We start from the raw sequence: 22383 nt of genomic DNA, 5'->3' as shown, positions 1-22383 counted from the left end.
CAACTCTATTGTGTGCCGTTACTATAAAACATGGATATACGTACAGTATATATTCCAGTACTCATATACAGCACACAAGTTTTAAGCCTTAACTATAAATCTCAACCAGAGCGTGCAAGCCAGGGTTTCTTAGTTATCGGTGAATGGAATGGTGCCGTACGTAGGTGATTGATTCCCAGCCGGCCTCCCTATTTAAGGATATAGTTTATGGAGAATTCCACAAGTGGTCACTCAACTATGACTCATTCGACACTTTGATCACTCTAGTTAATTTCAAATATATCACTTTGGTCACTCAACTATTACATTGTCAATCACTTTAGTCACCCAATGGGCATTTTATCTCACTTTGATCACTTCTCCCAATCATTCTAATACATATTTCTCAATTTTAAATATCATTAATATTGTGACAAATAAATTTTTTTTAATGAAAAAAAATTAACGAAGTGACTAAAGTGAATAACAAAGTTAAAGTTGAGTGACCAAAGTGATATATTTAAAAGGTGAGTGACCAAAGTGTCGAATATGTAAAAGTTGAGTGACCATTTGTGATATTCTCCTTAGTTTAATTGACTAGGTTTTTTTTTTTTCCAAATGTTATTATTAATTGGCAAGAATTCATGAAATGAAACATTACATATATAAAATAAATCGTCAATTTGTGGCACAAGAAATTAAATGGCGGTAAATGAGTATATGAAACACATAAGTTATAACAATGAACTAGCCCTAAAGTCTAATTTGCATGTAATTGGTAAATCATGACTCGACTCCTTTAACATTGACTAGAAACAAGCCGTACTTTGCTATTTTCTTTATAATTATTTATTATTTTCTTTTGTAATAATATTACAGTTAGACGGCTTTATTATATAAACAAACAAACCCATGCAAAGTATGTCTCCTGATCAATGTTTTCATGTCATCATCATCTTCTTTGGCATCACTATATATATAGAGCTTGATCTATTATCATATTTTACTTAATTGTCATTTTCTGATCCCTAATTTTAATATAACTCAATAGTATGATTGTCAATAATAATCAGTATATTTGGTCTTTATTGTCACAGTCATGATAGGCCGGTCATTAACCAAATCCTTGTCACAGTCTTGAGAGACCTGTAATTTAGACTCATTATCCAAATTAATACTAGCCTAATTACATTCTCAAAAAAAAAAAAAAAAATACTAGTCTAATTAATTCACAGCCTATTAGCTCGTATGGCTGCATGCCTGGGAAATTTTCATCATCATCACCTTGTTCTTGTTCTCGTTCTTCTTCCTTCCTCACATAACAGCTGCCACATGCCCTCGATTGGCATGCACTTCCCACAGCCCATCCATTCAATTGCCTTTCCGACTAGCAAATCGACAACTCTCAAGCTGTGGGTATGCAGGGTTTGATCTCTCATGCAATAACCAAAAGCAAACCATCCTCACTCTCCCATCTTCCGGGAACTTCATTGTCCAAAACATCAACTACAAAGAACAAATCGTAACGATCAACGACCCTGAGAACTGCCTCCCAAAAAGGTTCCTCAACGGTGACCACTTCAACCTCACTGATTCACCCTTAACATTCTGGACTGACACCAGAAACTACACGTTCCTCAACTGCTCAGCTAAAGATGGAACGTTGGCTGCATCCATCTCTTGCCTCAGCAGTGACTACTACAAGGTCTTTCTTGTGCCTACATCAGATTGGCCAACGTCATGGTATCCTTGCTCTATCATCTCCACAGCTTTGGTTCCAATATATTCATTTCAGTGGAGAGATCTTAATGACGTCCTTGATATTCGTTTGTCATGGAACAAGCCTGATTGTCGTTCTTGTGAAGCAGGAGGCCGGTCCACGTTGTAAGTTTGAGAATGTTACAGGTTCGCAAGTTCGGTGCTCCAGTTATTCACACACCAGTACGTTTTGGCATATTTTTTGTGTTTTTATGTGATATGGTATATTGTCAGACTGTTAATTAAAATAAATTATTGACAATATAAAATTATAAACTCCTAGCTTACAACACAAGTCATGTTGGAAGCAGAGTTTCTCTAATACTACAGTTACTTGACCGTGAAGTACTAATTGATGGAACATTGCAAAATCAGTACTTTCAGGTCTCTCAAGATGAGCAAAGTATGGCATAATGATAGGTGTCGGAATACCAGGGATATTGTGCATTCTTGGGCTTGGGCTTTATGTTTGTGACCGGGTAGGGACGTAGGGAGAGCGCGAGATGGACTCCACCGGCGACAGTCCATCACAGAATTATCCACCGCAGTTGATCAACAAGTACAACCTCCCCGAGTCATAGTTGGGCTTGATGGTCCAACAATTGAGTCGTATCCCAAGATCCAACTAGATGAGAGCTTGGAGTTGCCTGAGCCCGATGATAAGACTTGTGCGATATGTTTGTGCGAGTACCAGCCCAAGGAAACAATACGAACCATACCTGACTGCAACCATTATTTTCATGCTAGTTTTTTTTTTTTTGAGAAGAAAATTCCTTTATTCAATCAAAAACAAACCAAACTACAAACTACGGGAATGACCGGTGGTGGACAAGAACTCCCCACTCTCCTCCCTACTAACCGAACTAGTTATGGGTCCGTCATTACGAGTGGCTTAGAAAGAATCCGACGTGCCCTCTGTGTCGACATCCGTCAGAGGGCTAGCTGAAAATATAAGTCCTCCAACGACACCCCTTTTTACTATTTCCTATTTTCATGCACACTAGCTACTTCTCCCGCGCGATGCTGCGGGTTTAATTTCCCCCCCCCCCCCCTACTTCTCCCGCGCGATGCTGCGGGTTTAATTTTCCCCCCCCCCCCCCCCCTCAAATCATGATCTATATAATATAATACAATTATAATTTTACACGTTACAACAACTGTTATTTTAATGAAGCTCGTAAAGAGAAAGAATGGTATTTTAACCAAGCTAGTATCAGGTTTCTACAATGGGGGTTTAGCACTGATCTAATTCACTGGTAGACTGAAATGCATCTTCAACTAAAGCGGACTCATCTGCCGATCCATGGACTGTAAATACAGAATCCCAGCAGAAGATGCAAGAAATGTGTCAACAAAAAAAAAAAAAAAAGGAATTATACAAACAATCTAGAAGTAGTTCATTACAGTTTGTTTATCTTCTTAGGTATGAACAAACCAAATCCCAAAACCTATCAAAAAATAAAAAAGGATAAAGCTTTACATAATCATATCCTCACTAAAACTATAGACCTTATATTGCAACAAACAGGTTTGGATCTCTTTACTATCGAATAAAAGATCTGTGGATTCATTGATTGTAACATGCTCACTCAGGTTTGGAGGTTAGACTCGAAGTAACTTTCTTTCTACTTTTCTTAAAAACTGTAAGAAGAAAAATAGAGGTCAGAGTAGAAGTCTAGAATTAGAAGCACACTATTCCGAAGCGGAGTACTGTTCATAAGCTATTCTTACCGGTTTGGAAATTAGAAACACTCTGTTCCTAAGGGAGTTACTGTTCATAACTACAGTAACCCATATTCTGTTTTTCTTCTTACTACCATAAATGATAGTAATACAATGAAAATGAACATGTTCTCCTCAAAACAGACATGGCAAAAGTTCACATCCTGAAATCTAACCTGAAAATCTCACAACAATTTTGTCTGGAGGGAAGACTTGTATGATCATTGACATTTTAAGGGAAAAACCAAAGAATGAAAAATGTGGGACAAACCTGTGAAGCAACACAGCTAAGAAACTGGGGTAGATATAAGCTCAACCCTGACCCCCCAAAAACCCTTGCCTCTGCTTTTATATTTCCAGCATAGAGACATACAGTACTCAAACCACAAAGAGCAAAGTTATGAATAGATATATACAGAAAATTGCACCTGTTAAACGCTTGTCAGCATTGAACTTACCTCAAGTTGAGATATCAAGTGTAAACCATCATATGCAATTGTGTGTGAGTGTTTTTTTTTTTTTTTTTTTTTTTTTGAAAGGATGCAATTGTGTTTTAACAATGTTACAAAATTTTGAAAAATTCACAGTTTTCCCCTGTGCTACTAATAAAGAGGAAAGTGTGAAAAGATATACAAATAAAATTGCATCAGTTAATAGCTTGTCAACATTGAACTTACCTAAAGTTCAGAGATCAAGTGTAAAGCATCATCTGCAATAGTGTTTTAACCTTTGGTCTCTTTACTTAGAAAAACTTACCTGGAAATATTATAAACTCCAAATTGAATGTAGTGCAGATGTAAGTACCAGATCCTCAAAGTAGTGCAGATGTATGATAAGATGTTTAAACTGCTCTGAAGGTATCCCAACGATGGCTCGATATTCATAACCTAACTCTGGTAAATCCATTTGTTCAGCGTATGATTCAGCCAATGCCATTTCAGAGAAACCAAACTCCCCAGTTCCTGTGATTTCATTTAGAGAGGAAATTAAACGGAACAGAAAAGTATTGGACTCAGAATGCAGATAGCATGTTTAAATAGGCTTTACAACAAAACAACAGTATCAAAAAGAAAAACAACATGCTGATTACCACATTGACAGTCTCTTATAATGTGAAAGAAGATATACCTCCAATTTGTCCGCTTTAGCCCTATGATTTTCCGGAAGTGTGCGGAATGCTTCTGTCAAGTGAAAGCACTCGCCGATATTTTCAGGTGAGACAAAGTCCATTGCAACTTTGATGCATGACTGGAAAATGAAAAAGGATCTAATTAAGAAGTGTAACATAACATGTGCAGAAGCATATATGCAAGTTAAATACTTCCATTGCAATAGGTCCACTAAATGAAACTGACTACAAAATGAAGAATGACAAATAGTTGGGTCAATTAAGCATAACCAATTGAAAGAACCAATTAAAACTTCCATAAACTTCCAAAACAACACGAAAGCCATTTAAAGGGTTCTGCAAAGTTTTAGCTTATGCTTGTATTGATAAGCTGCAATCACATTAAAGAAGCATCATTAACTTAAAAAAGAAATAACCCTGGGAAATCTTCAAACCCTAGTCTATACCAAAGCAGCCATCATAACCTAAAAAAGGTTCACAAAGCTTGAACATTCAAATCTTGAACATTTCTGACAACATAAGGAAAAAGTGGTCACCAATAGGGAAAGAGAATTACGTTGCTTCTGGAGGATACGCCATCAAATAGGTATGAGCAGGTATCAAAGAGAGTTACCTTGCTTCTGGAGTAGATTGCTAGTGGCTTCTCACTCTAAATAGGACTACAAATAAGAAAGGTGCTGAAAATATCAGAAATATGAAAAAAAGGAAATGCTCAATTCATGGGAATTTTTGCAACACAGCTAGTTTCAAGATTGAATGTTTTGGAACTACCTGGAGGACGTAGCCTTTTCTGATCACTTTCATTCAGACTCCCATCACCATCTGCATTACAATTTTCATTATTTCTAAAAACAGGATAACACAATTGAGTATATAAGAATTCACGAAAGGCAAAACATGCAGGTACTGAATCCATTACGCTCTTCCTCATACCAAAATCCATTACAGCTGGTTTCAACATTATAACGACAAATTAAGTTTGAAGTCTGATTCAACCGAGACTGAACAAAAACAAAAAAACTGCAACAAAACATTACAGCTGCATGAAGGCTCAAAACTGGAAAATCAATCAAAAAACCTGACGACATGAAAAAAAAAACACCGAAAGTGATCGAATTGAAATGGGTCAAAATACCTGAAAACATAACCAAAGAGAGCGTAGCTTAGCGGAAGTCGAAACGGATCGAATTGAAATGGGTCTTCTCTCCCTATTGTTGTTCTTCACCTCTCTGTACTTCTCTGGAACAAAGACGCAAAGCCTCTGAATATCACCTCTCTCTCTCTCTCGATCGTTCTTGAACTCTCTATGCTCTCTGTTCGTGCAGCAAAGAAACAGAGCCACGCGGAGTCCCACAGGAGACGAACACCTGTCTGAGGTACTCAAGTAAAAAGGCAGAGAATGGAAGGGCAAAAGAGTCACGGCACTGTATTACTGTTCATTGAACAGTACCATTCTCATTTTACTTTTATATATATATAATTTGCACCAAAACACTCATGAAAAATAGAAAGAGGAGCGGATGTGGATTGTTAAAAAAATAAAACAATTGCAACAAAAAAGGTTCTATTTTCACTGTTGCTCTGTTGTGTAGATATTAGATAATAGACCTTCTAACTCGGCCGTGTAAAGCCTTTGGGCCCAAACTGAAACAGACCAAATTAATGTAGTTCAACTTCTCTCGTATCACTTGCTTCTCTTTCTTTTCATGAGCATGAATCATGAAGACTGAAGAGTGTGACCCCAAAATTCCAGCCATGAAAGAACATTTATCTGCATAAAATACAAGTCTCTGGTCTTAACAATAATCCCTATACTCGGAGCATGGGATTGACATGATAATCAAGTCTGTGGTCTCAACATTTCTATATAAGCTTCTACCATTGCAACACAGCACACCCACCAATCTTAGCTAGCTACTTCGATCATCAGCTCGAATCAACTTGTAAACCTTAGAACGAATCAGGCCAAACATGTCTCACCTAACCAAGATCGTAGTCTTCTTGGTGATCGTACTTGTCTCCGAGTCCGCCATGGGTGCACCCGAGTGTGCGCCAATCCTCAGGACATTAGATCCCTGCCTTCCTTACCTGGTGCAGAACCCGGGCCGCGAGGACAGCCCATCCAAGGCTTGCTGCGACGGTCTCACAACACTCAGCGGGTTGCAGAATGTCAAGGATGAATGTGAGTGCATCAAGGCCACAGTGCTGTTGACGCCTTTAGATTTGCCTCGATTTGCTGCTCTCCCCAGTGTTTGTGGCACCACCTTGAAGATTCCGACCATCTCCGGCGACATGGATTGTTCTAAGTAACACCATAACCCTCTCTGTTAATCATGTGTTCTATCATTTTGTTAATTCTGTTATCAAAAGAAAATACTGATGATTGGTTTGGCTTCTTGTTACAGGATCAAGATGTAGGGTTTAAGGCAAGGAGTTTCACAGTTTGGCCAGAGTTTGGCAATAATGAATAAATGTGGCTCTTTTCAATAAGCAATATGGCGTTGCTGTAATTTGAAATATGTATGACAATACTTTAACAAAGATATTGCAATGAGAATAATACTTACTGGTTTAATTAGTACTCTGTGCAAGATTAAATTTCTTATTTTGATATTATTTACATCCCATACTAATATTTTCAAGGTCTTACCATCTTTTAGTGAACTCCAAATCTCCAATCAAATAGGGCAAAATATAAACTCCCAAATTTACGATGCAACAAAAGGCATGGAATGGAAATCATCCCATGAGTTGGATTAATATATCACATATTCTATTCTAATCACTACACCAAAAATCGCATCAGACAACGGCAGAAAACCGATGTGGGATTTGGAGTCCCACCGTTGTAGAGTGAGCCGTTGTCTGATGAAAAATCAGACAACGGTGGAACACAGTTGTGTGATAAACACACAGACAACAGGTATGTGTTATAACTATTGTGTGATAGCTCGGCAGATGGCTCGACAAATGCGAAGCGCAGCTGCGCAGCAGTTGAGGCACTGTCTTCAGACAACAGTGCCAGTTTTAAGCTGTTGTATGTTTAGCGTTTCAGACAACATTTTTTTATTTTGTCTGTTGTCTGATTGATCTTCAAACTTCAGTTCTTGGACTATATCTGTTGTGTGATAAACTTTAGGACAACAGAGTTCAATTGGTTCTGTTGTGTGATTAACTTTTAAGACAACAAAGTTCAATTAATTCTGTTGTCTGAGTATAAATCAGAAGACACTGATTCGTTAAAAACCGATGTGTGATATGATTGATTACAATGTGTTTTTGTCCCCTTTTTGGCCATTTAGACAACAGGCAGTTATCATTATATCTAATCTGTTGTGTGATCATTTGAACATTCCATTCCTGAATTAGATTGTGCATTCATTTGGTCCATTTACCAAATGAACAGCACTCTATCAAATACAAACATTCCAAACCATCAAATGATTCATATAACCAATACTTTAAACTTCAAAAGCAAAAGGGGTGCATTTCCCAATCATTGAAACCAACATTTTACACAAGAAAAGCATTCTAGTGCATGCCCTAAACACAAGCAAATGAATGAAGTGAAAAGTCAAATAAATAGCTCGGTATTGATGTGCCTTGACCAGCTCTTTAGAGATCTGTGATCCATTATTGGGTTGAGATGATGAAGAGGACTTTGTCATGGTTGAAGTATTCTTGGAAGCAGCAGCATCAACCTGCGTAGAATCAAACAAGAAATAAGGAGAAAAAAGCAGAATGCAACACACAGGCAATGAGGTAAGAATAACATTGAACGATAGCATGTACCAGTCATCATATATTGATTACCCTGAATATCCGGTGAATGCCTCAAAGTAGCATGTACCAGACCAAATGCTATATTTTTGTAGAAGTAGCAAATCTGAAAAGCAAAATATTTCCATCAACAAGTGGATGAAGTTCAAAAAAGAAGACTAAGTAGACACATGCTCTCGTGTTCCTAAGCATGTGCAAGTATACAGCATACAACATACAAGCACAAGCAAGTGGCATTTTAACAAATCTGTGACAATAAAGTACTAGATGAGCATACTGATATTACCATCTGAGCAATCCTTTTATAGCACCAATGTCCATGGACAACCAAAAGTCTCTCCAAAAACTGAAACTGGGCAATAGCAAAGTCACTGGCCATCACAGCCTGCAAGCAATTACGAACTATCATGAGATTCACTGTAAAATGAGAAACTGGTTCTTGCTTCCACCACAGATACCTTGCTTCCCATTTAGACATGTAATACAAACATTATCACATGTAAGCTATTATATGTTATATAAATACAGACCCAGATGACCCTCCACCCACACACACACAGACAGACACACTATCTGTTCATAGTCAGGTAACAATTCCAACGAAGCACCACATGTCATTGTAGTATCTCTGTTACTAGGAGTACTAATGTGCCCGTAACTCCTAATATGGCTCAATTACATGCACTATTAACTGAACCTAGCCAATGAAAGACATAAAAAGTATAAAAGAACAATCAACTTTATGCAACTACTTGTTTACCTTTTCAAATATTATTAGGTTTTGGTCCACATTTATTAGAGTAAATAATTTTTTTGGCTCTTGTCCTCCATTATTGCAATCTTTTTAAATAAATAAAAACAATAAGAAATGATGTTACATGTGTATAAATTTTAAAAAGATTTAAAAAGAAGGGGGAAATGTAGCTTTATTATTATTCACGTTAGTGCTTTCTACTTAAATGGTTAGAGACAAACCCTATGTTGATTGCAGTTCCTTATTTACTACTGTAATAAGAAGCTTAATTATCTTACCCTTTTTTGCAATTTGTCCTCCACAGCTGTAGCACCAACCATGATCAAGTCTTTTTCCATCTTCTCTGCTACTCGCTCGAGCATCACCTCCCTATCAGCCCCGATAGATGATTTTGCTTTTGAAATTCATTGTTCCAAGCAGAATACTCAGACTCCTCAAGCTTTTTATAAGCAAGCGTCAACGTACGCAACCCAGCTTCTCCATATTCATTCAAATGCTTGGTACTAGCTTCCTCATAAATTCTTCCATTCTTTGACAGTCAATCGAAAATGATGCTGTGGATGTAGATAAAGGAATGACTTATGGGAGTTAAAGGGAATAAGATTAATAAAGATAAAAAAGATCAAAAATCCATGCTTTCCTCTCCCCCTGTTTAGGATGCTTTGGGGGGGGTTGAGAGAGGGGATGAAATATTGCAGAGTCAGAGTCCAAAGAAATGTTTGTTATATCTAGATATCAACTAGGCAAAAAATTGTTAAACCCAGAACACAAAAAGAACTTTCAAGCTCAAAAACCAATCTTGTAATACCCCGAAAAAATCCAAATTAAATTCCATGGATTTTTAGAAATGATTTCACGATAGTAGGAGCGAGTACGAAGCTTGGAGAAGTTGTGGAATTAGTTCAAACAAGTTTTATTCGAAAACGAACATAAGTTAGGGGCTCGTGAAAAGTTGACTTTTTATGCTTACGGAATTTGGGAAAATTTCCTTCATGAAAGTCGTAGAGCTCGTCGATACGAACTCGTGCATATGTAGAACGCGAAAATCGGAGTTCGTGTGAATTAGTTATGGATTTTTGAAGATATTTCCATTTTGGTATAAATACATTTCTATTTCCGGAAATTGCAAACAAGGACAGAATTTCCAGAATTCCAGAAATCCCTCCCCAGTTCTCTCCCGAGCCCAGCCGCGCCTCCTCCTTTCGCCTCCATCGTTCTCCCAACTCCGGCCACCTTTGGCCGAGTTCTTGGAGGGCTTTTGCTCGCCTTGGTCTATACATGAAGTCTGGGCAACCAATCGAACTTGAAACGAGCTGGAGAAAAAGAATCGAGACCGAGAAGTGGGACTGCCAACGACAAAATCGCTCTTCCCCCACCGTTTTCTGGGCTCTCCTTTGTCCGGCCATATCTCCCTCCACAGACCTCTAATCGACTTGCTTCCAAAATCAAATTCGTTCGCCCTGAAGTCCTTTAAAACTTTCAAGAAGACATCGATGGGAAATAACCATCGTGGTGGTCTCTGCAAGTCGAAGAACATGGTGCAGCCGAGTTGGAAATCGCCTCACTTCGCCACTATTGTTCTCCCTCCTCCGGTCACCTTTTGCCATTTTTCTTGAAGGGATTATGCACTCCTGAGGATGTAGATCATTTATCCTAAGGTGGGTTGCATCAAATCGAGCTGTGGTGATCGAATTCGCACGATTTGGAAACTAGGGTTCATCCGATCTGAAAATGTTGTGAGGTAAAATTCGACTCTTTTGGCTTATAATCTGACTTTGGTGTAGTTATGAAAAGTGAAATTGGAGTTGAGATGAAGGACTTTGATGTTGGGAGTTTTGTCAAAATTTGACTTTAGATGGGCGGCGGCGCCGCCACTGTGATGGTGGTTTCCGGCGACCTCCGGCCACTCCAAGGGCAGCTTCTGTCCATTTTTGTGTTCTACGTGTCGATACGATCGTGTGCATATATAATTCATAATTTTTGGAGATCGTATGATTAAGTTATGAATTTTTAAGTTTCGATCGATTTCGATCGTTAGATTTGTGATCTGTGAAGTTAGGACCGTCAGATGGACTTGTAGTTTTGATATGATGATCTTATGACTGTCCCAGTGGCTTTGTGTGGTCATGGGCGAAGATCCGACCGTTGGATCTTAGTATAAATGCAAAACAGTGATTAGGGAGGCGATTCGTGAGAATCCGTCCGTCGGATTTTCGTATAAATTTGTGAAGATGTTAGTAAGGATGATTCAGAAAGATCCGACCGTTGGATCTTCGTGATGATTTTTGGAGGGTGATCCTAAGGGCTATCCGTGAGGATCCGACCGTTGGATCATCATTTAATTTCGATCCGACCGTTGGATTGTCGTTTGAATATGTTTTTGAGTTATTGGCTAAGTTAAGGTCATGTGTGATTAGGTGATTGACGGTCTCCCTTGGGTGAGCGATTTCGGTGTGTATTGTGTTGAATTGAAGACGCAGCGGGAATATCGAGGTGAGTAAAATCGCACATGGTTCATTTACGAACCGAAATTCAGTGATTGAATTCTATAGTGATTTTGTGAAAACTGTTTTAAGAAAATCAATATTTGTTTTAAATTATATGGACTTGATCGACTACGGTCCATAGGTAAGTAAAATGTATTTAAAGTATAAAAATGAATTTATCGATTTTTAAATGCATTTGAACTATAGTTGGTATTAGTGGTCATTCTTGTGTGGGTGACTACGTATATATATATTTACGTGGAATATATATTGGATGTGTGGTATTTGGTGAAGTGTGGAATTGATGCGATTGATTTACAATTCGAGCATTACTCTCTAGAAGATATAATTTATCTCATAGGTTGAGTTGAGTGTGATAAAGAGTAATTGAGTAAAGTGCTATAGTTGAGTCGTTGAGATGAGTTAAATGAGGAGTCGAGTGATTTGAGGCAAATATTTTCGTAAGGGTGAACCTTGGCCAAGGTGACACTCTACGATTCAGTTAGAGCTCTAGTCTGTCTGCCATCATACTGAATGGGGTGATTAATATATTTAATCATAAGCCTGTAAGTATGATATACGTACTGAATGGGGTGATTAATATATTTAATCATAAGCCTGTAAGTATGATATACTGAATGGGGTGATTAATATAATTAATCATAAGCCTGTAAGTATAATATACTGCATGGGATGATTTATATAAATAAATCATAAGCCTGTGAGTATATATTGAGTAAATAGTTGTTTGTTTTTGCGTAGTCATGTTGAGACGTGAGTATAATATACGGTATGAGATGATTAATATATTTAATCATAAGCCTGTAAGTATGATATACGTACTGAATGGGGTGATTAATATATTTAATCATAAGCCTGTAAGTATGATATACGTACTGAATGGGGTGATTAATATATTTAATCATAAGCCTGTAAGTATGATATACTGAATGGGGTGATTAATATAATTAATCATAAGCCTGTAAGTATAATATACTGCATGGGATGATTTATATAAATAAATCATAAGCCTGTGAGTATATATTGAGTAAACAGTTGTTTGTTTTTGTGTAGTCATGATGAGACGTGTGTTGATTGATGCTTGAAGTGACGTTGTGCACTTCAATTATTATGCTAAGAGATACTGAAATTGAATTGTTACTTTAAAATCGTGCAATTCCTTGTTTACTCATACGGGCTGTCAAAAGCTTACCGGGTTTGTGTTGTTGCAATCCCGGTACACTATTCAAATTGTGTAGCGGGTAATCCTACAGGTCAGGAGAATCAGGACGGTGATCGTGCGGGTTAGAGAATTTGTTTTAGTTTTACAGCAATTGTAATTGTGAGGTGAGTTATGCTCATTTGAGCCTTACAATATAATTTGGTGAGAGTGTGCTGTAATAAACAAATTTGAGATTTGGTTTATGTAATATCGAGCGATGTGAGGTGTGGTTGTTTTGAGAAAAAAATTCAGGTTGTATTTTTGTGAGTTGTATTAATTCATGTTTCGGATTTGAATTTGTTATTCAAAATTCGGGGCGTGACAAATCTCTAGTACAAAACACCCAGATCTTACACACACTGAATACAAAGAAACAGAAAATGCATACAAACTGGGGAAACAGAAATACTAAAAGCTAAGAAGAGCCTAAGAAGATTGAACAGAAACACAAAGAACACAAACCATTGATAAGCATTAAAACATGAACAAAGAAAAAAATATAAAGAAGAGCCTAGTCTGTGCTTGAATCATTTGATATAAAGAATACAAACCAATCATTTGGATCAACCTGTTAGAACTTAGAACATAATGAATTATCATTTAATTACATTCTTCACAGATTACATTTGTGTAATTTAATCCCTATCCAAAATCCTATACTATATCAGCTCAACAATAGAAACTCTTTCAACAAATTTAAAGGCAACCAATTTGTATTAGTACATAAAGTGCGATCATTACTCTAACTATAACAAATAGCACATCAATTATGTGTCACAAATAGTCCAAGCTCACTTGACTAAGAGAATGAAAATATGAAGGCTGACCTATCTTAAAACCATTATATTCAATGGTTGAATCATCTGGTCTTGCATTTTCTTTACTATAGAAGTCCATGGTATACAACATGCCCGAATATCCACCCTGTTTAACACCAATTCCCAGGCATAGATCCTCATTATGTTTGGATCTCATCTTATTGAAGTGCTTTGATGCATTCTCTGTGAGTGAAATTGCAGGTGCAATGTCGTCGGATGTCTAGGCAGCTGAAACACAAATGGGGATTAGCATTGAGCAGGCCATAATCAAATAAATGATATGAAAACGAAATGAAATTCACATTTGCTTTGCATAATGTGTTTCAAACTATTATAGACAATTTAGATCCAGCTAAATATTATCCGAAATTCTTAATTCGAACATCGTAATAAATAATTCACATCCAAACTAAATTCATGCAGCATTTATATGACGAATTTATGCTTCTAATTGAAAAAGCAAAGGCCTTTTGTTGTGGAGACCTAACAAATTTCAATTACAGCGAACAATTGGAAATCAAAACCAAATTATAGCAAACTAATTATAGAAACAAAAAGGAGCGCAGCTCACTGGAAGTTGAATTGAATGGGTATTCCATGGCTGATAGTAGTGGATGAAAATCAGAAAGAAATTGAATTCCGAGCTGAAGAGGAAACGAAGCAGAGAGGAGAGGCAGTACGTAATTACCATATGCAGAGATCATCATAACCAGAACCAATTCTTGGCAGTAGGCCCAGAACCATAACCTGTTTCCCTTCCCTTTCAGGACATGCAACCAAAGCCAATAACTCAGAGCTGAATCAAAACAATCGCAGCCATTACCAAGCACAATCCTGCAAATCCCAAATAGCCCAAAAAATGAAATCAGAAAAGCATGCCAACAAAACATTAAAGAAGTCATAAATTGTCAAATACCAAAAGCCAAAAAACCAAATTTCTTTCCACCAGAGAATGAGAAGACCAACAAAAAAATCTTCATGTACGATCGAGCAAACAATCCTAGCCCCCCTCCCCCTCTCTTTTCTACACAGATCGAGCAAACAACTGAAAACAAACAAACACCTCTCTATCTCTCTCTCAGCAAAATAACGAAGACCAAATCTAGAGAAGGAGAAAAGGGAATTACCTTCGTGATGATGTTGCTCAGAATCAAAACTTCGAGCTTCTTCCTTTTTGGTTTGCAGGTGAGAGGAGATGAGAGAGGAAATAGGTTGGCTTCGGAGAGATAGACATGAACAAGAAGAGGGATCGAAATCTTAATCGATGAGTGCAATCGAACCCTAATCTAGATGTGTTTGATAACAGAAGGTGTTTTGATGAGAGACCCATGGTGTTTTGATGAGAGATTGATGGTTTTTGATGATGTTGAGAATAATCCCATTCATATCGAGGTACAGATTGTCATACTCGCCGTTAGGATTTGGCTTACTGGTGTGGACCGGAATCGAAACGTCGCCGATTACAACCGGTTCTTCTTCTACCACATCGACGACGACGAGTGGATACTTCTCCGCTAGCCATCTGTAGAAAGCTGGAACTCCCATTGCCGATCGCGCTAAGCTCCGAGCCCAGCAGATCTCTCTGTTTCTCTATCGGAAAAGGCATAGCGAAATCGGAGGTCGAATCAAAACCCTAAGCTGAGACTGAAACTCTGAATTGAATAGGAGAAGGAACAAACCGCGCGCCGAGCGTGATTTTGTTTGGCAACTTAGCAAAATGGTTGAGAGCTGCTCGATGAGGAGAGGAAACAGCTGTTTTGATAAAGTCTTGACGGGGAGACAACAAATCCAATAAACCTAGCTAGCTAATTAAGTTGTCAAAGGCGGGCTTTTAATTTTTGCTTTATGAATCAGACAACATAAAGACGAAGTTTTGTTGTCTGATTGTGAACAACTTAAACCTCAGCTAAGGTTTCAAAGAGGGAAAAGTTCCCGCTATAATATCGACCAAAGTAACATGCTAGGCAATGGTCATTTACACAACGGAAACAACTACTCATTTGGTTGTGTGATTATCAATCTGGTGCTATATTTCAATCAAAACTTAGAGGTTTTTGGGCGGCTCGAGTGCCATTTTGGGCCAAATAAAGGCACATCCAAATATTTCCCACTTCATCACACAACAAAAAGTAAAAAACCGTTGTATCATGTTTTGCATGCTACTCTCATACAACAGATATAACTATACTGTTGTACGATGTAGTACCAATTTGGAGCCAAATTTGAGTCGATCTGGGAGGGAAATCTGCCGCTATTTTTTTTTATGATTCAGACAACAGATTATTCTTGTAACCGTTGTGCAATGACCTTCTAAACAAAAACTTCAGAATTTTAACCACCTTATACAACGTAAGTTTACTAAACATGTTGTGTGATTCACTTTTCTTCATCACACAACACATTTTTTTTTTTCGTTGTGCAAAAAATGTTGTGTGTTAACGTTTTTGGTGTAGTGAATACCTCAATCGAATATATATTTCTTGTGTTCTTTTATCAAGATATACACTGATTCTTATATGCTGATATTTTTCTAAAAAGATGAGAGCGACTGCTCTCTCTCTTTTCCCTCTATGGCAGCAAACCCTAACCCTAGGGCTTCGAACGTCAAAAATTTTGGCTCCGGTTGAGGTCTCCCCTCCTCATGGTGCCTGTTGGTCGACCTCTCTGAGATCGTGGCTTACCTCTGTTCAACCCGTTGGTTGTGGCAATTGGAATGCTTTAGCATATCGATCGGAAGCTTGCGGTGAAGCAAATCGTGAAGTTGATCGGCGTTTTCGCTTGGTGGTTCACGATGGAGGGACGTCAAGGCCAAGGCGAGCGCGCCTCAAAGGTTGGAACAATCTGAATCAGTACGGATCTGGGTGTTGTAGGACCGACGCCATTTTGTTCCTACATTGGAGATCGGGTGTTCTCCGATGGGGTGGAGTCTTGTTCAAGGAGTCACAGTGTCCAGGACGACCGATGGGCACCTTTTCCTAATCTGCTCCTCTCCAAGCTTCGTCGACGGCGCGTCAGATCGGATGGGCTACAAGGCTGTTCAGCGCAGAGATGGTCTGCGCTTGGGTACCCAGCAAATTGGGTGTCCTTAGCGTTTCTGGACAGGCTGGCCTTCGCACTTGGGCCTGGGCCCTTGCCTTTTTTGGGCTGGCGGGCTTGTCTATGGATTCGGGAAGGATTTGGGTTAGAATTTGGGACCCAGGTCGTACCCAAATTCGGATCTTGGATCCGAGACAGATGCTCGTTTTGTGTTGGTATTGGTTTTGGTTCTTGGGAGTTCTTATGCTGATATTCGAGTTTTTGACACCCTCGGTCACTTTCGAACTCTTGGTGAGCGAATCACCTCTCCTAGGTGATTCTATCATCGGTTACGGTTACGGCTACGGTTACTATTACATTTACACTACTCTCGTGATATATGCAGTGCAGCGATACCAAATCTTTTTTGTATCAAGTCACGTCCTGGTTACTCTTTACTCTAAATGCGTTTGTGCGTGCATCTTGTTATGTTTTATTGTTTTTTCTTCATTATAGATGCGTTTGTACATCTTGTTATGCTTTATTATTTTTATTTCGATGTGTTTGCATCGCTCCATGTACTTCTCAGTTTCAATTAATATAGCTTGTCGTCTTTCCCTTCAAAAAAAAAAAAATCAAGATATACACTAGAAATTTAAACTTCGATCAAATCTCCACCAATATCTCTCATTAATAATCATTCTACGTTATACTTTCATCTCGCACTGTTCTAAATATTAGTTCGCGATACACACCATTTTTTTTATCAAAATTATGACCGTAATTTACCTTGTGCAGTAACTTTGTGTAGTGTGACTAATTTACCCTTTTAACAATTTCACGCTGAGGTCACCACCCAGCCACAGCTCACAACGAACTGAGCGTACCTTAAAACCGCCGCGCATAAAAATCCAAGACCCGCCATTGCTCTACTAAAACCCAGCTCATCACCATAATCTCAGACACAAACCTCCGACTGTCTCTTTCTCTCTGTCTGTCTCTCACTTCGGTCCCAATACTTTTCCCACAACCATGGAACTCAAACTTTAACCAGATACAAGATCCATTCTTCTTCAGGGTTTTATTAGGGTTTAAAGATTCAATTTTTCACCCACCCAATTCGAGTTTTGCTGAATAGAGAGCACTATACGCCCCCCATGGCTTACTGGCGGGGCCTCTCGTCCAGAGCGAGCATCATTGCTCGGCGAAAGCAGCACCATCCCTGCATCTCTCACATTCTCCACGACGACGACGTCGTTTCGGAGCCCTCTCCTTCCCCAAATACCAATCATTTCCTCACCCAAAAGCGGTTCTTCAGTTTGGATAATAAAGTTTCAGGCTTTGGTGGGTTTGCTCAGAATCGGAGGATTTCAAATGCTCTGCTTTCGTCGCCGCCGGCCGGATTCGGGTTTGCTCGGAATATGTCGACGGGGGCGGATAAGATTGGGGTGTTCAGTGATGTGCCGGAGATTCTGTCGGACACGGCGGTGCAAGCTGTGACTTCGCAGCTGCCGGTGGTGAATGAGGTGGCGATTGCGGCGGCTGATTCCTACTTGCCGGTTAAGGGCTTGCAGTACTTGATTGATTATGTCCATACTACTGCTGGGTTGAGCTGGTTAGTTGCTATTTGTTTCTGATTTTTAATTTTTAAGAATTCAATTTAGTGGTTTTAGTGTTCTTTGATGTTATGGAAACAGAGACACCAATGTGAAAGATTAATCATTTAAATGGAGACAATTTCTTAAGCTAATCGCTCGAGTTGTATTTTGATTTAGCAGCATTTAGAGGGTACTGTGGGTTTTGTATTGCATGGTGAAGGTATTTTGTTCTGTTTCTGTACTTATTTCAGGTGGGCTGCCATTGTGGTAACAACTCTTTTGATTCGAAGCTGCACGGTTCCGCTTCTAGTAAACCAACTTAAAGCAACGGCAAAACTCACTGTAAGTTTGCATTTCTGTTAAACTTGTCTAGTTAGGACAAGCATGTTGGCCGCCTCTTCGACTTCACATTTACGATTGTCTGTTTGCATTGAGACTTCTTATTATTGGTGTTACTTTCTGCAGCTTATGAGGCCACGTCTAGAGGAACTTAAGCAAGAGATGGAAGAAAAGGTATGATGCCTGATTCTTGTGTTAGCGATTGCTTTTTATCGTTAAATACACCCCTCAACTCGTCCAGTCATTACTGAACCATCTACTCTTTAATGCACAATGCATTTTAATACTAATAATGGAAAATAATGAAAACAACACATTTTTGTGTTATTTTAGACTCTGTTCTTGTTCTGCTTGCCTATGCTTATCCTGATCATGTAAACTTTTATGAACAAAATGCTTTAGAATGATTCTGCCATGAATATTATGCTCAAAGCAAGGACAAGCCTGGATTTTATTACTGAGCTGTCCCCACAGGGGTTAAAGAACAAATGTGCAAGCATATTTATCAATTGTCTTTCCTCTTTATCAGGGTATGGATCTCGGAGCTAAGATTGAATATCAAAAGAAAATTAAGATGCTATTCAAGGAGTAAGCAACTTTTTCTTGGTGTCAGTATCTATAGAAATTTCTTTGCTTGCTGGTTTTTTTTTATCTCCATTGCATATATTTGTGTTTGACGTTAAAGAACATAAATGTTTTGGCCAAAATATAAGCAACTTATATAAATAAAACATGCTAGTTATGTTAATAAATATACTTTGAAGTTCCAAATGCTGTAATATTCATCAGTCTTATCAAGCAATTGGAATTTATTGTATTTACTTTCCATTGAGCTTCCCAAGTGTTGGCTGGCGGTGCAAGTCCTTTCATTTTGTTTCACCTACTTTGGTTGTACTTGGAATACCATTTATCACATGAAAGATGATATTTACTCGAATGTTGCCTGGTAAAAAAAAATAAAAAAATGTTTGGTTATTCAATTTTCCTTGAATGGCTTCGCATCATAAGGATGTATGTACTGAATTTTTCAAGAAAATAAATAATCTTTCTGCAAGTACCATTTTTTCATATATGGCACCTTTCTATCCCAAGCATTCTCATTTTGGTAGATTGATTTGGATTTTGCAGATATGGCTGTAGTCCCTTAACTCCACTGAAGGGACTCTTTATTCAAGCTCCTGTCTTCATCAGCTTTTTCCTAGCAGTAAGATCTCTCTCTTACCATCTCCCAGCACATAAGTTTGATTCTAGACTTGGTCTTTCAATGTCTCAAACTAGTTTTGTTTGGCAGATATCGAACATGGCAGAGAAGGTGCCATCGTTTAAAGATGGTGGTGCCTATTGGTTTGTTGATCTGACAACTCCTGATCCTATGTACATTTTTCCAGTTTTGGCAGGATTGACATTCTTAATAACTGTGGAGGTAGCTTTTCTCCAACCATAGTTTCAATTTTGTTGGCTTTCCGTCATGAAATTGTGACATGCTTGTTGAACACTCGGTTACACTCTAAATATTTCCATTAATCTATAGTAGAGTGAGTTTGCACAGGTTTAGATATGAATTCAGATTTTTTTTTTCCTTGTAAAATCACCCCTAAAATTTGAGGGGGGGGAGTGGGAGAAACACACACACACACAATAGCCCTAGACCAGTTGTATCCAATAGTTAATCCTGGACCTGATAGTCTGTTAAGTTGTAGAGGTTGGTACATCTGATACCTAGGCTATCAGAAACTTTTTACTTCTATTTGTTCGTTGTGTGCCATTTTGTAACTCTTCTTTTGGGGCAAGGAGGTCGCAAGATGTGGTGAGAAACTCTATACAACCAAATTTTTGAATTGAATTTTTTTTTTCTTTTGTTCATTAGTGCAATCTGCAAGAAGGTATGGAGGGAAATCCTGTTGCTAAAACCATGAAGAATGTTTCAAGAGGCATGGCTGTTCTTACAGTTCCATTTACCATGGGCTTTCCAAAGGTACTTTGGCTGATTTTTAGTTTCTTTCACGATCTATTCTGTATGAGCATCTCTCCAGTCCAGAATAGATGTGAATAAAGCCTTGCACTGTCAAGCCGATGGCTTTGAACCTAATGGCACCTCCTCTTCCTTGAAACCAGGGTGGAGGCTGAGTTCCAGGGTTCAATTCCCAAGAGCTGCGTACATTGTCAATTTATGTTCTCAAAGCATCTTGGACTGCCTATTGAATTCAATTAATTGGCTCTGTGGATGGTCATATCTAGATAAGTATATGAAATGTTTCAGTTGTTATAATTACTGTTTGTGGTCAATCTCTGTTGGAAGTTATGCTAATCAAATGTGTTGAATGCCAAAATATTCCCCAAGGCAATTTCATCTTTCAATCACATGGCACTTAGTATATAGTCACATAATGGTCTGATACAACTCTTGAATTCTGTTGCATGTATTTTTGAAGGTTGTAGTGGTGTCCATTCTGGTATCTGTTCTATAATATTTCTCTCTCTTATAACTAGAGATAGCTACCTTTATAGACATAACAAAGGTGATTGGAAGTTTTATTTTATATATATTTTCTTGAGTTGTGTGGTTTCATTTTTATGCTCTCAACCAAAGTCATGATGGAAAATGGTGTATTGAAGCCAGGCTGATGAAAACTTTTGCTTTTTCTTATGAACTCTGCAGGCTGTATTTTGTTACTGGGTTACATCCAACTTGTTTTCGCTCGGATATGGAATTGGTGAGTCCTTTTTTAGTATAGTTTAGGAACAGTAGAGCCCTTTCTCTCTCCCGCGCTCCCTCCTCTCTTCCTTCTTTCCTGCACCGTTTATATTATTAAGAAAGTTGAATCTTTTCTGGGGAAGTAATTTGCACATTATCTGTGCAGCTACAGAAATTCAACTGTGTCAAACATTCTGTGCACTTTTCCACTAATTCATGATTCTGCATTTTGATTTCAGTAATTAAGAATCCTTTTGTGAAGAAGACACTGGGTCTTCCTCAGCTGCCTACCCCTGCTCCACAACCACAAGGATCACAACAATCTGCATTCTCACTGTTTTCACAAATGAAACAGCTGGCTGCAGCCCCAGAGCCCGCCTCATCAACCGTTCAACCAGCAAAGATTCAAGACCGGAGAACATCATCGACATCAGATCTCAGTCAAAGGATTAAAAGTTTAGAGAAAAAAGTAAAGGGAAAAAAGAGAAACAAGAGGAGGTAGAAAATTTTCTAGTTTCACAAGTTCAACCATTAGCACGACCATTGATGAGGAGGTTTCATTGCTTTAAATTTTTGATATGATATTCTTTACATTGATGACACGATATTTAACTTACCGAGAGAGAAAGGATGGGGCATAGGATGGTTTTAATAAATATTATGAAAGGTATCAGTACCTGAAATGTTTGCTTGCAAGACTTGAAAATTTTGGTGGAACTACTCAACTACTCGGGTTGGGTGAGGTGGTTTTTCTGTATTTTACTATGGCTGAATTGTCAAGGCCCCTTGTAAAAATAAAAGAGAAAACTTCAGCTACCGTTCCCAAACTATGCTGCCAAGGCCAATTTGATACCTGAACTCTCAAAAGTATCAATGTGATACCCAAAGTCGTATTTTGACATCAACGTGATACTTCCGTCAAAAATCTCTAACGGCTCCGTTTGTTTGCTGACGTGGCAAGCACGTGGCCCCCCAAAAAAGTGCAATGACCGATTTACCCTTTTTTTTTTGTTAATTCATTTTTTTTCTTTTCATTTCTTTTTCTCCTTCTTCTTCTTCTTCTGGGATCAATCGCTCTCTCTCTCTCT

General features: G+C 38.4%; 5 protein-coding genes, 1 long non-coding RNA gene and 2 other non-coding genes across 8 annotated transcripts; 4 read left to right on the top strand and 4 right to left on the bottom strand.

Annotated features, from left to right (window-relative positions):
- Nucleotides 1-681: 681 nt before the first annotated feature.
- Nucleotides 682-4177, top strand: LOC133744919 (RING-H2 finger protein ATL22-like). Its single transcript, XM_062172945.1, has 4 exons — nucleotides 682-757; nucleotides 1305-1863; nucleotides 2221-2483; nucleotides 4047-4177. Exons 1-4 carry the CDS (start codon nucleotides 682-684, stop codon nucleotides 4175-4177), a joined length of 1029 nt encoding a protein of 342 aa, XP_062028929.1.
- On the bottom strand, nucleotides 3883-3944 carry LOC133707577 (small nucleolar RNA snoR101). The gene has a single exon (XR_009845192.1). It is a non-coding gene; the product is annotated as a small nucleolar RNA snoR101 (small nucleolar RNA).
- LOC133744918 (uncharacterized) lies at nucleotides 3975-6345 on the bottom strand. Its single transcript, XM_062172944.1, has 4 exons — nucleotides 6197-6345; nucleotides 5724-6012; nucleotides 4588-4707; nucleotides 3975-4421 (listed from the first exon to the last, which is right to left on the bottom strand). Exons 1-4 carry the CDS (start codon nucleotides 6343-6345, stop codon nucleotides 4347-4349), a joined length of 633 nt encoding a protein of 210 aa, XP_062028928.1. The 3' UTR covers nucleotides 3975-4346.
- LOC133707576 (small nucleolar RNA snoR101) lies at nucleotides 4102-4163 on the bottom strand. The gene has a single exon (XR_009845191.1). It is a non-coding gene; the product is annotated as a small nucleolar RNA snoR101 (small nucleolar RNA).
- Nucleotides 6346-6480: 135 nt separating the features above from the next.
- On the top strand, nucleotides 6481-7137 carry LOC133742743 (non-specific lipid-transfer protein 3-like). The gene is made up of 2 exons (XM_062170419.1): nucleotides 6481-6894; nucleotides 6994-7137. The coding sequence occupies exons 1-2, from the start codon at nucleotides 6560-6562 to the stop codon at nucleotides 7004-7006; spliced, it is 348 nt and encodes a 115-aa protein (XP_062026403.1). The 5' UTR covers nucleotides 6481-6559; the 3' UTR covers nucleotides 7007-7137.
- Nucleotides 7138-8252: 1115 nt separating this feature from the next.
- LOC133744917 (probable phospholipid-transporting ATPase 4) lies at nucleotides 8253-9674 on the bottom strand. Its single transcript, XM_062172943.1, has 3 exons — nucleotides 9401-9674; nucleotides 8655-8753; nucleotides 8253-8474 (listed from the first exon to the last, which is right to left on the bottom strand). The coding sequence occupies exons 1-3, from the start codon at nucleotides 9482-9484 to the stop codon at nucleotides 8253-8255; spliced, it is 405 nt and encodes a 134-aa protein (XP_062028927.1). The 5' UTR covers nucleotides 9485-9674.
- Nucleotides 9675-10538: 864 nt separating this feature from the next.
- Nucleotides 10539-13114, top strand: LOC133741931 (uncharacterized). Its single transcript, XR_009862248.1, has 3 exons — nucleotides 10539-10863; nucleotides 11540-11615; nucleotides 12868-13114. It is a non-coding gene; the product is annotated as an uncharacterized LOC133741931 (long non-coding RNA).
- A 4415-nt stretch (nucleotides 13115-17529) lies between these two features.
- On the top strand, nucleotides 17530-21984 carry LOC133746526 (mitochondrial inner membrane protein OXA1-like). The gene is made up of 9 exons (XM_062174696.1): nucleotides 17530-18278; nucleotides 18513-18603; nucleotides 18727-18774; nucleotides 19130-19188; nucleotides 19729-19804; nucleotides 19892-20023; nucleotides 20468-20575; nucleotides 21260-21314; nucleotides 21535-21984. The coding sequence occupies exons 1-9, from the start codon at nucleotides 17821-17823 to the stop codon at nucleotides 21795-21797; spliced, it is 1290 nt and encodes a 429-aa protein (XP_062030680.1). The 5' UTR covers nucleotides 17530-17820; the 3' UTR covers nucleotides 21798-21984.
- Nucleotides 21985-22383: the final 399 nt, after the last annotated feature.

The sequence above is a fragment of the Rosa rugosa genome, chromosome 4, assembly GCF_958449725.1.
Source record: "Rosa rugosa chromosome 4, drRosRugo1.1, whole genome shotgun sequence".
Taxonomy (NCBI): Eukaryota; Viridiplantae; Streptophyta; class Magnoliopsida; order Rosales; family Rosaceae; genus Rosa; species Rosa rugosa.
Note: the sequence above shows the minus strand (reverse complement) of the source record. Positions and strands in the feature narration are given on the sequence as shown.